At 35.2% G+C, this 16,945-nt stretch overlaps 1 protein-coding gene across 3 annotated transcripts in view; it reads right to left on the reverse strand.

Moving 5' to 3' along the window:
* The window catches only part of Epc1 (enhancer of polycomb homolog 1), an 86,878-nt gene that overhangs the window by 18,232 nt on the left and 51,701 nt on the right, over positions 1 to 16,945 (reverse strand). For all 3 annotated transcript variants that reach the window (XM_020157314.2, XM_020157312.2, XM_020157313.2), the window contains exons 2-5: positions 14,576 to 14,735; positions 2,204 to 2,349; positions 1,699 to 1,905; positions 913 to 1,061 (exon numbers count right to left, since the gene is read on the reverse strand). In XM_020157314.2, the coding sequence (XP_020012903.1) occupies positions 913 to 1,061; positions 1,699 to 1,905; positions 2,204 to 2,349; positions 14,576 to 14,735 (662 nt within the window). The remainder of the gene's footprint in view (positions 1 to 912; positions 1,062 to 1,698; positions 1,906 to 2,203; positions 2,350 to 14,575; positions 14,736 to 16,945) is intronic.

Raw genomic sequence — 16,945 nt, forward strand, 5'->3', positions numbered from 1 at the left:
GAGGTGAGCCCTAGGCAAAAGCAGAAGACCCTAGCTATAAAATAACTAAAGCAATAACTAAAGGGCTAGGGGCATGGGTCAAGCAGGGCTCAAGGCCCTAAATTCAAACTCCAATACCAATAAAACAAACAGATTAAGTGATTCCTTTTGTTTCCTCCTTCTACATTTTTGGTTCATAGCTTTCTCTTCGCATATATGTAATATGCTCTATTTCTTAAGTCACTCCACCAGCACTTTTTTGTGTATTTTATTTCTGAGATAGAAGCTCCCTAACTTTGCCCAGAGCTGGCTTTGAATTCCTAATTCTACTGCTTCTGCCTCCTGAGGAGTTGGGATTATAGGCATACAACCACTAAATCCAGTCAAAAGTTGGAATTTTAACTGTAATTTTGGTGATAGATTTGGTGAAGTTGAAATGAAAGCCTAAAATGGTACCAAGAAACCTCCTGCTAATTAGTATTATCCATGCTATGAAACTTTTTTCTGAAAGGAATCACAAGAAATTTAACAGTGATTTTCTTTGGGGATGGGGACAGGGACTGAGAAGTAGGGTGGCGAGTCTTGAAGTTTTCATTGTGCACCTCAACAAACAGATCTGAGTGTTAAGATTATGGGTCTTGGGGCTGGGGTAGGTGAGTGGAGAAAATCTTTTATTCAAGAATCAGTACTTGAATAAAATTAAAACTTTGTAACTGACAAATGTGCTCTCTGTCACAGAGCTGTGTATAATAAAGACTGGAATGCATGTAAAAAATTACACAAAGTAATACCATACTACATACTTAAATGACCTTTAATTATTACTAAAACAAAATATTTCTTTAATTATAGATAATTGCTTAGGAAATTAATTAGTTCAATATATAAAATGTTACTGGTACCACACTTCTTAATGCTATTAAAATATATTACCTCTTTTCCATAATTTCCAGTGTTAAGTGCAATAGCTCCCTTTTACTCTTTTCTCTTCTTTTTATCATCTCTAGAATAGTTACAGCCCGACTTAGGTCTCGCCGCAGCTTAAGCATTTTTTCATAAGAGGCTTCATCATTTTTGCGATTCTGAAAATATAAGGTTGCTTATTTAACATCAATAAGCACTTCTAAACACTCATTAAGTTGAAGGTTAATGTTAGACCCTTCATGAAGAACATAGTAACAAGGCTTCAGACTGAGCTGAAAAGAATGCTCTGGACTTCACGGGGAAGAGGGCTCAGACTTGAGGCTGAGCATTAAAATTTTAAGATACCGTAGCCTTTATGGCTCTCTTGCATGTTACATAGACATGGTTGCCAGGGAAATACTATTTTCTATTAGAACTCACTGACATTTCTTGCTTGTGATTGGTGGGTATTACTGGTAAATAAAATATTTATCTTCAAACATGAAAAAAAAATAAGCACTTCTAACTAGTTATTTTGTGAGCAGAGTTACTGATGCTGAAGGGTTAAGTTAAAATTTAAAGACTGGAAGGGAGCACAGATCACCAAGAAATCAATTTTGTATATAATTTTCAAGTGGATTAACATTACACTATATCCTTAACAGCTCCACTATAACTCTCAAGGTTGACTTAATATTTTTCAATTATAATTTTAAACAAAGTCCTATTTAAACACAAATTATAGAATTAAGATATTAATGACCATAAATAACTTTTCTTATAAATAATTTCAAAAATATTCACAATTTCACTTACTTTTCGAGTTTGCATTTTTTCAGTGCGTCTTCTAAAAGCCACATAAGGATCATTTGTGCTGGAACCATCTCGCTTCTCCTGTTTTACTGAAGGGATAAGAGATGGCCCTCGACAGTTTTTTCTCTTTTTAATCCAGTATTCATAAACTTCTCTAATTAATTCATCATCTTCTTTTAGCAGTAGTTTGGCTTCCTGCAGACTGACTGGCTGAATGTAAAACCATTATGTCACTTTCATATAATAGGGTGCTTTACACACATTATTTTACTTACTTTTCACAAAAAATTCTATGGTGTTTATAATCTTTATTTCTGGGGAAACTGAGGCACAAAGAAATTTAAACATATTGCTTAAGATTCTTCATGTGAAGAGAGAAGATGTGAATTCTTTCATTTTAACTACAAAACCAGCTTGTTTAGCCCCCCTCAATATGCAGTTCCATATAATACACGTTTGTATAGAATATGTACACATGCCCACTTATTATTCATAAATGAAGTTGTACCTGCTGACCACTGCCTTTTTCTAGTCGGTCAATCATCTCCTCAAATTGCAATGGGCAGATGTCCATTTTCTTCTTCAGTTTATTCACAAATACTTCATCTTCAGAATCCAAATCATAATCAGGCTGTTCAGCATCCAAACTAAAAGCTGACAGAAAAAACCATAAGCAATCATTTATTGTGTAAATTCACTGACAAAAATCACGCACAGATGTCTGGATAAAAGCAAGATCTAGATTTCCTAAAGAAATAAAAATTTTTGGATTTTGTTTTTAGAGTTACAAGTACTCTAAGCTTACTGATATGTCTTCCACATTTAAGGTTAGAGAAAAGATTATCTTTACTATGACTGTAAGTAAAAGCAGTAAGAAACAATGGCAGAGACCCCCTTCACCCACTCTTAATAACAAATAAATTAAGAGCACATTGGTGTGAACATAAAGGATTATTAAATGTACTGGTTGAACCATGTGAAAGTGCCACTTTCGTAGCTCAAAAATCACATCAGCAATTCCATGTGGTTTGAAGTAATATAAAAAGATAAGGCCTTTACATGAGTTTTTTTTCTAGGCTATTTAAGTCCTATTTCATAAATAATTTAGCCATTCTATCAAAAGCTTAGGGACTGGTAGTTAAAGCCCACACATTAAAAGTCACCAACAACATTGATTAACTATCACTCAGTGAATGCATTTCTTTCCCATGGTGATGGAAATGTGAGGTTTCTTTCTTAGGTATTCAGGTATGCTGTCATGAACTATTGCTCTATACTCTACTATAAAATGTCACTCACAAGTTTATCAGAATTAAGCTAGGTTGATAATGACATAAGGAAAATACCAAAACTTGTCTCCTGTCTTTTTTTTTCCTTTTCTTTGGCTTGACTCCTACTATGCTTGGATTCCAAGTGCTTAGAAGGCAAGGCCTTTTTTACCAGGTATCACTAAGACACTACGGCCAGTAATATCCAATTTCATGTGTGTCATACAGCATACTATTTCATGACTTTTTTAGGCCTTTACATTAGCTTTTTCGGCTTGTCCACCAAAAAAGGAAAATACCAGGTTAGTCTTTTTAATACCCAGCCTGCCATCACTCCTTAGAATCCTATCTCGATCATCCCTCACTTGGCAAGTAGACCTAATCCATTTCCCTTTTTACCCCCCAGAAAACTATAGGCCCTTTCCCTAGATAAATGGCTTTTTTACGTAATTACAGGTATTCTTAAACATGATACCCAAAAGGTTGTGGCATGAAGGTTAAAAAATTCTGCTGCACACTATTCACAATAGCTAAGTTATGGAAACAACCAAAATGCCCACCACCGGTGAATGGATTAAGAACATGTGGTATTTATACACAATCAAATTTTACTCAGCCATGAAGAAGAATGAAATCTTGTCATTTGCAAGTAAATAGATGGAACTGGAGAACATCATCTTAAGCAAAGCTAGCCAGGCTCAGAAGACCTCATATGTAGACTTTAGGTCTAAAATAACTGCAGTAATATTATTGGACAGAGGTCACATGCTAAGGGGAGAACGCATATAGGAGGAACAGAGAAAGGTATGAAACCCAAAATTTGAAAGTGTTTGATGTGCCACTGTAGAGGAGCTAATAAAAAATCTTAAACTGACAAGAGGTCACTATGGGAAGGTGACCGGGAAGTAGTGAAGAGGTCGGGTAGAGATGAACCAATTTGGGTTGTAATACACTTGTGTATGGAAGCAATGCTAGGAATCTCTCTGTATAGCTATCTTTATTTCAAGTTAGCAAAAATGCTATGTCTTTCTTTTTACCTCTTAGGTTTTCTCTTCAATAAAATTGGAGAAGAGGGCAGAACAAGTTCTGCCTGGAAGCGAGGGGGTAGGGGGAGAGGAAGAGGGAGGGGAAGGGGGAGGTGAGCAGGGGGAAGAGATATGTGTATACACATATGAATAAATGTATAAACAATAAAAAAAGTTCTGCTGCAGATAACTCCGTTTTTTTCCTACTATTTTTTGTGTATACTTCATAATCTATTTGTTAAACAGGTATGGATCCTATTAAAGTGCCCCTATGAAAATATGATTTATCCTCTTGTGGAGGCACATGTTTTTCTATTTAATTTTGTACCTCTAAGTGGATAGATAGTGGATACAGAGTTAACACGTTTCCTCTTGTATGCCACCTATGCTCAGAGTACTCAACTGAATATTCTAATGTTACACACTTCTACTTAAGTGGGGGAAAAAAGCAGACTACTCATCCATTACTGAAGTTTGTGATCGAAGAGGAAAAGTATTTGGCTGCCAAGTATCTGCCATTCTTATTGCAAGTGTAACATAGTAACCAAACCAGATGATTCCAATAAATATTTGTAGAATTGTGTTACTTCACTGTTTTCTTTCCCATTTTACCCTATATTATTTCCATAACATTTCTAATTAAAATAAGTGGATATTCAGATCTTATGAAAACCTCTAGATGTTAGCATCTCTGCACCCATGTTACTTGCAAGAATATGATTTTTCATAATTTCATTTTTTTAAATCACTGCTACATAAATAGGGTTTTGGAAATCCTGTAGTAGACCGAAACTCAGGTAGATTAAAAACATTTGACTCTTTTGTTTCTAACCAAATTAATCCAGATCTGTGTTGTCAACTAGTCCTTCTGGTTAAATTTGCATCAATTAGGCAAAATTTAAAATTCAGTTTCTCAGTCACATCAGCCACATGTCAAGTGCCAGAAACCTACATTTGGCTAGTGGCTAGTGCTATACCAGAGAGCAGATTACAGAAAATTTCCACCACTGCAGTAAATTCTATTAAAGAAGGCTGACCCAGATTATCCAGAAAGCCAAACAGACAGGAATCTTTAGGTTTTATTTTGTATATTTTTAGGATCTCAATTATATATTATAGTTTGGTATGCTCCACTATAAAATTTATTTTTCTTTAGAGCAAATCACAATCACAAGACTTAATTATTCATAAAAGCAAAGTTAGCTTGCCTAACATCACCATTACATCAAAATACACTTAACATACTTCTGCTGTACATTATATCATCAGCGACAGTGAACTGAAGCAAGACTGGAAAGGAAGACCCCTATCACATGAATCAGGGACAGGATTTTCTTTTCATCAGTGCAAATATCTGAATCTTAACTATGGGGATATCTGTTCAGATATGGAGTATTAAAATGCTAGGGCAAAGCTAACACACAGGATTTTCATGTGACCAAACCTTAATATACAATTTAGCATCATCAGCTGAACCTGCAGTTTCCAACTGACAGCTCGATCCAAGCTGATAACAATCCTAGAAATAGGAGTATTGGTTCAGACTTTCCAGACCATGTTACTGAATGTGTTTAAAGCAGAAAGCAGTCTATTGAAACAAGAAAATGAATTGCCTATTCTAATTAAGTTCTGACAACTAAATGAGACCTAACTAGCCAATTACTGTTCAACAGCTATCATACTGTAGAAGCTGACTCTAAGATACTGATAGGGGATAAACTCACATATGCGTATAGCAACATATATTACTGAACTGAGGATGTAGTTTAGTAGTGGAATGCTTGCCTAGTATGTACAAGGTCCTGGGTTAGACCCAGGACCACAAAAAATAAGATGCACACACAAAACTCCCTTAGTATTGGGTTGGGTGCAGTGGCAGATGCATGTAATCCAAGCTACTTGGAGGAGATCTGAAGGATCTTGGTTCTAGGCCAGCACAGGCAAAAATCTGACAAAACCCCATCTTAACAGCAAGCCAGGCAGTGGGGGGTACATGTCTGTAATACCAGCAACAGGGGAGGCACAGTGGCCGTGGGCAAAAGCACGAGACTCTATCTGAAAAATAACTAAAGCAAAAAGAGATAGAGGCATGACTCAAGTGGCAGAATTCTTTCCTAGCAAGCACAAGGTCCTGAGTTCAGTTCCAGTATTGCTGGAAAAACAACAACAACTTCAACAACCCTCAGTATTGTATGTGATACAGAGATTAGGAAAAACATATAAATAAGTCCAAGTGAAAAGAACACAATAGCACATAAAAACTGATTACTTTGTTTTTCTAAAGGAAATACAAAGTGGTACAAACCACAGAACAGCAGTCCCCTCCTAACTTCTGGAAGATAGCCCCTAATATATGACTGAAACTGTGGGCATTGCCAAACCCTATGATTTCATGACTTTACCATCATCTTGCACTTAATATGCATAGTGGTCCTAACTCTTGCAATGTAAAGTGCAACAGCAAAACTAGCATAAATTTCTTCTTTCTTCACTATTTCACAGATAGAATATTTATTCTTACTATTCATCTTAGCAACCTTGACAGCAGTTTATTCTTCCTTATGTTGAGAACTTTTACACTTTTTACCACAGGAAGTACTTTACAGCTTCTCTTTGGCATATCTGAATTGTGAACATCACTAATACTATTCTGTGGGGCCTTTTTAAGTAAAATAGTAAGCTTAAAGACAAGCACTGCAATGCCATGAGTCGATCTGATAACTTTGATGACTATGGGTAACCAACAAGTGGGTAGTGTACACAGTGTGGACATGCCGAACAAGGGATGATTCATGTCTTAGGCGAATGGGCTGTAGTTTAAAACTTACAGTACTTTTATTTCTGATATTTCCCACTTAATATTTTCATATCTTGGTTGATCGTGGGTACTGAAATCACCGATAAGTAGGGACTGTGTCTAGAGTCTAGTAATAGAGATGGCTCAAACTAAAGAGTGCATAGGTAGGTATTTGTAACTCCAAGTATCATTTTAAAAGTATAAGCAGCAAAGAGTGACAGGATATTTGGGTTCAAGAAATAACAAAATGGATAAAGAACAGAATATAGACTCTGACTAAAAGGAAGTTACATTATCCAAGGCTGAAGATGAATTTCTCAGACCAGTTTTGACATAAGCATTAATTAAATGATGTATTTGCAACAAGAAATACTTTTGTAATATATTTACTACAGGTGGTAGTTACTTGACAACCTTGTCTTAAATCTAAAAATCAAAGGTTTCACAGGCTAGGTAGATCATTAAATTCCCCAGTCTCTTTATGGTAAAGGCCTATAGTTTGGAGTCACTTCTAGAATGCACTTAGGAGAGAAAACAGACAATCCTAGATTTGAGTTCCCCATGAGATCCTTTACATATCAAGCTCTGTGGTTGAGACTACAGAGTTATCAGCCAGAAAGCACTACTAGAGAATTAGGGTTGCAAGGGATGTGGAGAGAGACAAAAAGAGTACATGTAATTTTTCAGAATCAGGGCATAAAGATAAAATACCTGTTCTGGGATCTAATGAAAAAGTAAGTTATACTTTTAAAGTATCTATTAAGAAAAAAAGCCTTTTTTATTTAAAAGCTCAAAGTTATGTAAGTTGTGAAAACAGTATGAGGACCTGCACATCCACTTTTTATCTATATTCTACTATTAGAGTTTTATTCTGTCTTTATCATTCGCACATTTTGTGCAAGCTCTCATTACCCAAACACATTCAGTTTTTCATTTTCTAAGCCATCAGAGAGTAAATTCCATTAGTAATGGACCTTACCTGCTAAATACTTCAGAGGGTTATTTTTCTTTACAAAACCACCAATTATAAAGGCATCAACTTTATATTTTATACTCATAACCTCCTGCCTTTATTCCAATTTTGTCAGCTGAGCCAATATTTTATAATATCTCCAGTCCAGGATCAGTCTAGAATAAGGTAATATTTTACTTGTCTTTTTATTATCCTCTAATGTAAAGCATTTCCACTATCTTTGTTTATTAAGACTAGTTTTTTTGATGGCACTGGGGTTTGGGGTTTGAACTTACGGCTTTACACTTATTAGGCAGGAGTTCTACCATGTGAGCCATGCTTCCCAGCCCTTTTTGCTTTCATTATTTTTCAGGTGGGGTGTCGTGTTTGTTTTTAACCCCCTTGGGCTGGCCTGGATTATGATTATCCTACTTATGCCTCCCAAATAGCAGAAATACAGGCCATCATGCACAGCATTTTTTTGTTCAGATGGGGGGGCGGTCTCCCTAACTTTTTACCTGGACTGGCCTTGAGGCATGATTCCTGCCTCTCATGTACCTGGGATTAAATTTGTGAGCCACCCTTGCCTGGCAAGACTGATATTTTTTGAAATATCTGTCTTTCTCCCCAGACCTCAAACATCATCATCATCATTAGCCCATTCCTTGCTGGACTGGGGAAGTAGCTCAGTGGTAGAGTCCTTGACAAGCCTGCACATGGCATGGGTCTAATCCTTAGTACTACAAAAAACAAAACACATTTTTCACTTTGTATCTATTTGATTTTCTCCCCATCATAATTAGATGATGCATTCTTGAGTAGAATACTGCAGCTAAACTTTTTCAGTCTTTGGAATATCACACCTGGAGGCACACAGTATTTATCTATTTATCATAGGTGATTATTTTGATCACCAGTCAAGATGATGGGAGTCACTGCCCAACAACTGCACTGTAACTGATGTTTTTCTTTTCCCTTATAACTAATAAACAACTTATGGGGAGAGCTTTAAACTATGCATGATCCTTGTGTGATTCAATCTTGATAACTGCAAAAACTGATTTTTCAACTATATATCATTTCCACATTGTATCATTCAGATATTGGCATTCTACTGTAAGCATGAGATTGCTCTTCCTCCCCTTTTACCTATTTATCATCATCATGGGTTTATGAAGTCCTACTTCTTCAATGATTTATAATTTATTTTTGTTCTTGTTTTATTGTTTTAACTATCCCAGGATTAGCCAGTGGAAATGTTTGTCTTTGTGAAGGCTCTGTTTTTTTTTTTTTTGGTGGTGGTACTGGGGTTTGAACTCAGGGTCTCACACTTGCTAGACAGGCACTCTACCACTTACACCATTCCATCAGCTCTTTTCTGAGATGGGTTTTTTTTGAAATAGGGTCTCACAAACTATTTGCCCAGGCTGGCTTGGAATGGTGATTCTCCTGATCTCTGTCTCCTGAGTAGTTGGGATTATAGGCATGAGCCACCAGTGCCCAGCTTCTTCTGGTTTTTTGAGGGTTTACTATCTGGTATAACAAGATATTCCAGAGTCATCTTGCACCTACCCTGCCCAAGTCCTGGATCAGCTATTTTCCTAAGTATTTCTGATTCCATTTAGTGGGGAATGGGTTAGAGAATAAGTGCTAAGTCTGCTTATTCCTACTGTACATTTTTGCTTCTTGGTCCTTCAGAGGACAGAACTAAAATATATATACATAGACATCAGTACACAAATATGTATATAAAATATACATTTTGACTATCCTTTAAAAAGGATTCCTGGTGAGCACTGACAGGAAAGCCTAGAAACCCAAGTACAAGGGAAAGAGGGAGAAAAAAGAACTGTTCCTATTTAGCCGAACTGCTCTGTGCTAGAAAGGAAGAGCCCTAGTGTATGATCTAGAAGCCATCTAGATTATCAGTCAAAAGAGAAACAACATTGAGATCCCTGGACTGGGAGATGGTTAATGGTGATACAGTTTAGGTGCACCTACAATCCAGAACTTAAGGGAATAATCGTTTTAATACAGGTTTCTTCCCATAGAGCTCTGATTAGGATTAAAGAGAGAAAATTAATACTTCTTTCCTAAGGCAAGTAAGGACAAAAATAGTACATGGTGGAATTCTCCAACCTAATGTGTAATGAAATGTTAATAGATAACATTTAATGAATAGATTTGGAAAATGGCGGGTTAAATATGCTAAATAAATTTAACATCGTAAGACTACCAGTGCTTACAACACACAGTAGTAATATGCATTATGACTCTGGGGGTGGGAAGGAAATATAATATGCAAACTTCCAAACATACTTGGTTGTGGTCTTTTAGGGGATAATAATTATCCAGTTAAGAACTTAAGGAAAAAGTCTGCTTAACATTAGGTTAGGTGCTTACTAATTAGAAATTAGGGAAATTGAAATGAACCATTCATTCATATGTGCGCGTATAAAGTTCCTAAAGAATTATATATGTATTATATACAAATATATTTGGTTCCTAAAGAACTGTATGTATACACTATACATGTAACTACAGAGAGTTCCTAAAGAATTCAAGACAATATATTTTTCACAAACAACTTACTAGATCACTTAGTAGTCGAGATTCAATTTTATGTCTAAAAAATTTACATTTTAGTTTTTCTCACTTATTATAGCATATTAAAAGCCAAAGTCAATTTTTAAAGAATTAACATCAATTTTATGCAATTTCTTTCCCAACTAGTTTTATGAACATTTCCCAACTAATTTTATGAAGCAGTATTATTGATGCCCAAATCAGACAAGGCACAGGATCACAAGAGATGCTACTAATATTTCTCATGAGCTGGATGTTACTAACATTGCTCATGAACTTTAAAGTCCTCAATAAAAATCTTATCTAACAATGTATGAAAAAAATAATACACCACAGAAAAGTTAGATATACTCCCAGTTGTAACCTACTGTATTAACAGGAGGAAGTTAACATAAATATATATGGATAGCAATTACTGTAGAAAAAGTATTTGACAAAATTCAACATCCATTCATGATAAAAATTCTCAGTACACTAGGCCTAGAGAAGACCATCTTAAATCTCATAAGAAACCACACACACCCACAAAAAATCTAGAGCTAGTATTATTCTTGGTGATGAAAGACTGAAATAGGCAAAGAAGCTATCTCTCCCACCACTCTTATTTTGAAACAGTACTAAAGTTATAAGCACTATTATAAGGCAAGAAAAAGAAACTAAAGGCATGAAGAAAAAAAAAACCTGCCTCTATCTGCAAACTACAACATGAATGTCTGCATAGAAAATCTCAAATACAAACACCTCCTAAAATTAGTAAGTAATTTTAGTAAGGCCTCAGGATATAAGATAAGATCAATGCATAATTCAACTGCATTTCTATATACTGACAAGAAAAAAGTTGAAATCAAAGTTAAAAAGGCAGTATCTTTTCAAATGCTCCAGGTATAAATCTACCAAAACATGTATAAAGTGTCAATCAAAGAAAAAGGACCTAAATATCTGGAGTCAAAATGTGTTCGTGATTTGGAAGACTCACATACTATGAAAACTGATCATGTGATCATTTTACCAAAGACTGTGTGTGTGTGTGTGTGTGTGTGTGTGTGTGTGTACACACTTATCAGCCATTTAGGGAAATGCAAATCAGCAATAAAATGGGAATTAGCTCTTCTATGGGAAGAGCTGCAATAAAAAAATGATAACCTCAAATGTTAGACTATATTACACACGGCTGGTCATAATGAGAACAATCATTCATCTAATCTGGAAGATAGTGTAGCAGATCCTGACCAAACAAAAAAAACTACTCTCAGTACTAATCACAAAGAATTAAAAACATGCTTGCTGGGCACCAGTGGCTCATTCCTGTAACCCCAGCTACTCAGGAGGCAGAGATCAGGAGGATTGGGGTTTGAAAGAGTTCACAAGATTCTATCCCCCCAAAAATACCCAATACAAAAAGGCCTGGCAGAATGGCTCAGGTGGTAAGAGTGCCTGCCTACCAAGTGTGAGTCCCTGACTTCAAGCCCCAGTATAGCCAAAAAATGCCAAAACAAAACAAAGCAAAAACTTACGCTCACATAAAAACTTAAACATGAACGCTTACAGTGGCTCTATTTGTAGAAGTCTAAAACTAGAAACTACCCAAATGTCTTTTAATGGGTAATGGCTAAACAAAAACTGTGGTACATACATATCAGGCAATACTAATCTGCAACAAGAATGAACTACTGATAATAAAACAAATGTCTGGATTTCTGGGATATTATGCTGAATTAAAAAAAAAAAGCCAGTCTGAAAAGGACACATACTGCATGATTCTATACTGCAACATTTGTGAACCAACTGTAACTATACAGATGGAAAATGGATTAGTGGCTGCCAGGAGTTAGGGATGAGTAGGGATGAATAGTGCAGTTGAGTACATTCACTGTGGTGGTAGTTATACAAGGCCACATATATGAAAAACTGACAGAACTTAAAACACATATAGAGATACAAATATAACTGGTATAATCATCACCCTCCCTCCCAAAAAAGTGCAATTTTTTTTTCTGACAGTAATGTCAATGTAAACTGATTAATGTAATTTAATCCTACTCAGTCTTGCTTTAACCTAAAACATTTTTTTGTAAAATAAGGTAACCATGGCAGCGAGATAGAATGTGGATATAATTAGCAAATATGGGGGTGGGGGGCTAGATCTTAACATTTACATCCACAAACATATGATTTTCCGTGAGTAGCTTTTTAGGTCCAAATATCTACCAAATTTGTTCAGAATCTCTCTCTCCCTCTCTCTTTTGATGCTGCAGATTGATCCTGGAGCCTATCACTAAGTTACATCTCACAGCCCTGAAATAATTCACAATTATATAGTCAGTATTTTTTTTTGCTTTAAATTTTTCATTTTTGTTGTTTTAGGACGGGGTCTTGCTATGCTGCTCATGCTGGCTACAAACTCCTGGGCTCAAGCAATCTCTCTCCTCAGCCTCCTGAGGAGCTGAGACTACACGCATGTGCCACAATATCCTGTGTCTGTGCCATAACTATAATTAAATGAGTGTGCAAATAAACACATGCCATTTATTTGGTTCCCTTCAAAAGAAACTCTTAGTAAAATGAAGACATAATCAGGTACAAGTTAGAATTAAAGACCCTTCCCACAAACCACAAGTTAAAAAAAACTCAGAATGCCAATAAAATAATAAGAGCCTAAATGTATACTAGTCTACTTTTGGTTTCCACATTTAAGAAACTAAAATTATTGTTTATAACCCAGGATAGAAAAAAACTGGATCATAAGTGAGTTAAACTGGTTAAATGAGCCAGAAAACTAATTAATGAGTTAGGAATTAGTTAAAGCTTGTTTCTCAATGTGCTTAGAAGGATCAATAGAAGCAAAAGAGGTTTACATTGTGCTTTTTGAAAAATGTTTAGATGGATCCCTACAAAAACTTCCTGATAATAAATGTCAACCAAACAACAATGAAAGCTGTAGGAATTTTACCTTCAATGACCTTCCAACTACTTGTTTTAAAGTTATCAACTACTTAAGGCTGAGGAAATGAAGATATACAATAAGATATATTAAGTCTATAAGCTCTCAGCTATCACCAAATGTGGTAGCTATCAAAAGATCATTAGAACATTATATGTATGTATTTTTTTTGAGACAGGTCTCCCTATGTAGCCTGTTTGACCTTGAATTTGCAATCTTCCTGCTTCAGCCTTTCAAGGGCTGGGACTATATGCCACCATTTCTGGCAGAACACTAAAAATTTTAAAACTAGCATCTTTCTCTACTAGTAGTAACACAGATCAGGGATTGGCAAACTATGGCCCATGGGTCAACTCTGGGCCATTATTTTTTTTTATCAATAAAGTTTTATTGGAGCACAGAGACCTTAACTTGTTTATGTATTCTTTATAGCAGCTTTTGCACTACAGCAGCAGAAATGAGTATTTGTGACACAGACTCAATAACCGACAAACCTAAAATATTTGTCTGACCCTTTACAGGAAAAGTTTGCAGACTCCCAATTTCATCAAGTTTTTTTGAGACTATTAACATTAATAATTCTAAACAGGAAGAAAACTGCTTCTTTTCTGGGGCTATTTTTTTTCTAGCATTCTAACCAAAGTTATTTTACTTATTTGTTTCTAGTGCCTGGATTCTTTTTTTATTAGCATATACGAGCTGTACAAAGAAATGAGTTTCATCGTTTTATTTCCATACATGCATATAATGTACTTTGATCATGTTCACCCCCTCTATGACCCCTTCTTATTCCCTCTCCCCTTTTTCCCTTTATCCTATTTGTTTAAAGCAGCACAAGATTCCATGCTGGAACGAAATAAAAAATATACAAAGATAAATGCTATCCTTTTTGTCAGACAGTATATCTAACACCATTCTTTTTTTTTTGTTGTTCTTTTTTTGTCTTTATTCATTTATTCATATGTGCATACATTGTTTGGACCATTTCTCCCCCTTTCCCCCCCCACTCCCTCCCTCTTCCCCCCACCCCCCTCACTTCCAGGCAGAACCTGTTCTGCCCTTTTCTCCAATTTTGTTGAAGAGACGACATAAGCAATAATAAGAAAGACAAAGCGGTTTTGCTAGTTGAGATAAGGATAGCTATACAGAAAGATTCCTAGCATTGCTTCCATGCACAAGTGCTAACACCATTCTGATAGAGAAAGAGTTCTAATAATTCTCAAGATGATGCCGGTCATAAAATACATATTTGTCAAGTTATGTAAGATGATCAAAATAGGAAATGCCATCATTAGAAGAATTGTTACTTACGCTGTATGTGAATGAGCTGCTTTGGCATCTTAAATTCCCCAGGATATATAGATTCATAATAAGCAATATTACTTTCTGCTTCTGGGACTGGTATAACCATATTATCCCTCTTCTCGCCATATACCTGCTGTGCGGAAATAGCCCGCTGAAGATGATGTTCCTAAAAAGAAGGAAAATATGTAAGTTTATGTATTAAAAAAGCAGTGAACAGAAGAATGTATAGCCTTACAAAGAGGTTTGTGCTCATTTGTTTTTAAAATAGAGGGATCTTAGTAGAAGGTCTTCAAAGCATGGTGTTAACAATACAACTAATGATAAAAACATTTTAAAGTAGAAATAAGATTTTGTTAGAAACACTGAATATTTCAACTTTCCACACCTTATTTCAAAAAATACACCAAAATCCAGTTACACAAGGAGATTAAAAAAACTGATTAAAACTGTTAAAGCTTGCATTTTTCAGATGAGATAGGAAGAGTTAAAACATCTGAATTTATTATTTGAAGAAATCAAATTATGAGTAAAATTAGAACTTGACTCCAACTATCAACTGTCTGTGACTCTTGGCAAGAAACTTCAGTCATCTAAGTCTACATCCTCCAGTAAGAGAAAAATCAATCTACTTTCCAGAATATTTGGGGATTTAAGAAAGGTAAGTGTGTGTTTAGTGTAATAGATGCACAAAATAAACTTTTAGTTACTACCCAGAAAAGTTTGTACCAGTTTGTTATACCCCTACCTGCCATGATAGGCTTGTTCTCATCTAGCCCTATCAACAATGAATTTTGGTATATATTTTATTATATATAGATATATAAGATCATGGATGAAAAAATTTTAACAGTATGAAAAGATATGTTATAAATTGAAATGTATATAGATATACATTTATAAGATATAGTATAAATTGAAATGTATATAAAAGTTGAAGATATATTATAAATGGAAAGATGAATTGCTAAGATATATTATAAATTGAAATTTACACAGAACCTTACTATTGACCATATAGTTTTATTCCTATCTTTGGCTCATTTGATATATGTTGGAGATATTTCCATACTGATACTTCTACTACACTCTTTGTAACAGCTGCATTATACCTTATTATACAGATGCACTGTAATGTATTCAATAATATATAAATTGATAGGGGGAAAAACCCTAGAAACAATCTAAATGTATACCCCTTTCCTCAAATGATGCAAAAATCACCTTTGAATTATTATGTACAAGATATCTTTGTGGGCTTGCAAAGGTATCAGTACAGCACTACAAACAGAAGTGCTCAAAGGGTCCAGATGATGTTACAACTTCTATTCCTTGGAGCAATTACTTAAAAAAAATCTTCATCTATTTTTTTATTTTATATTACTCTCCCCGCCCTCCTTCAAGCAGTACTGGGGTTTGAATTCAGGGCCTATTAACTTCATTTTCTTTTTCTTTTTTTGGGTGGTGGTCACGGTAGTGGGGTTTGAATTCAGGGCCTCATGCATGCTAGGCAGGTGTGTCCTACAACTTGAGCCACGCCTCCAGTCCTTTTTGAGATGAGTGGCTATTTTACATTAATTTCTTTACAAATAATGGTTAAATTTTTCTTCCCTCAAATGTTGTTCCTCTACTCCATTTTACAAAGTGCTGCTTTTCTTTTTCTGATACTTGAGTACTTGCATTGTTATCTTTTTATTTTTATTATTCATTTTTTTGGTTTGAACTCAGGGCCTTGAGCTTGCTAGGCAGATCCACTCTACCATTTGAGCCATGTCCCCCAATCCAGTTAAGTTCTGTTAGTCAAATTGACTAATAATTTTATTTGTGGTTTTGTCATGTTTAACAACAGATATAAACTCCATAGGTATAAATCAAGGTATGGAAACAAATATTCGCTATTATATAGCTCAATTTTATCTTTGATTCTAAACCTTCAGCCTGCCTAATGAGTCCTATTTAATTGCAGAAACTAATTTTTGTATGTGTATGTGGTGGGGGAGGGTTAGAAAAGTTTATCTTTTGGAAATCTGTCCTGTCTTACTCTGGTGATACCTCTGGAATACAGCATTTAAAAATTTGTTGACTTGGTTTCACTTGTTTGATGTCTGCTCTCTGATCCAAGTGAGAACAGAATATGTAAATATGTTTTTAGTAGGTCAGATAATACTTACAGTAGTAACCCATTCTCCAACCTCAAGTTTATAAAGAAAACGTAATCTTTGTACTTTTTTTACCCTATTTTTACAGTTTGTTTACACTCCAACTTATTTTTTGCATAACACAGGGGTCCATTTTTTTCCCCCCGCAGTGGGTCAAAACCTCCAAACTATATACATCTATTTAGGAAAACATAACATTTTAAGTGAAAATGTGATTAAT

This window comes from Castor canadensis, chromosome 15 (genome assembly GCF_047511655.1).
Source record: "Castor canadensis chromosome 15, mCasCan1.hap1v2, whole genome shotgun sequence".
In the NCBI taxonomy this organism is placed as follows: Eukaryota; Metazoa; Chordata; class Mammalia; order Rodentia; family Castoridae; genus Castor; species Castor canadensis.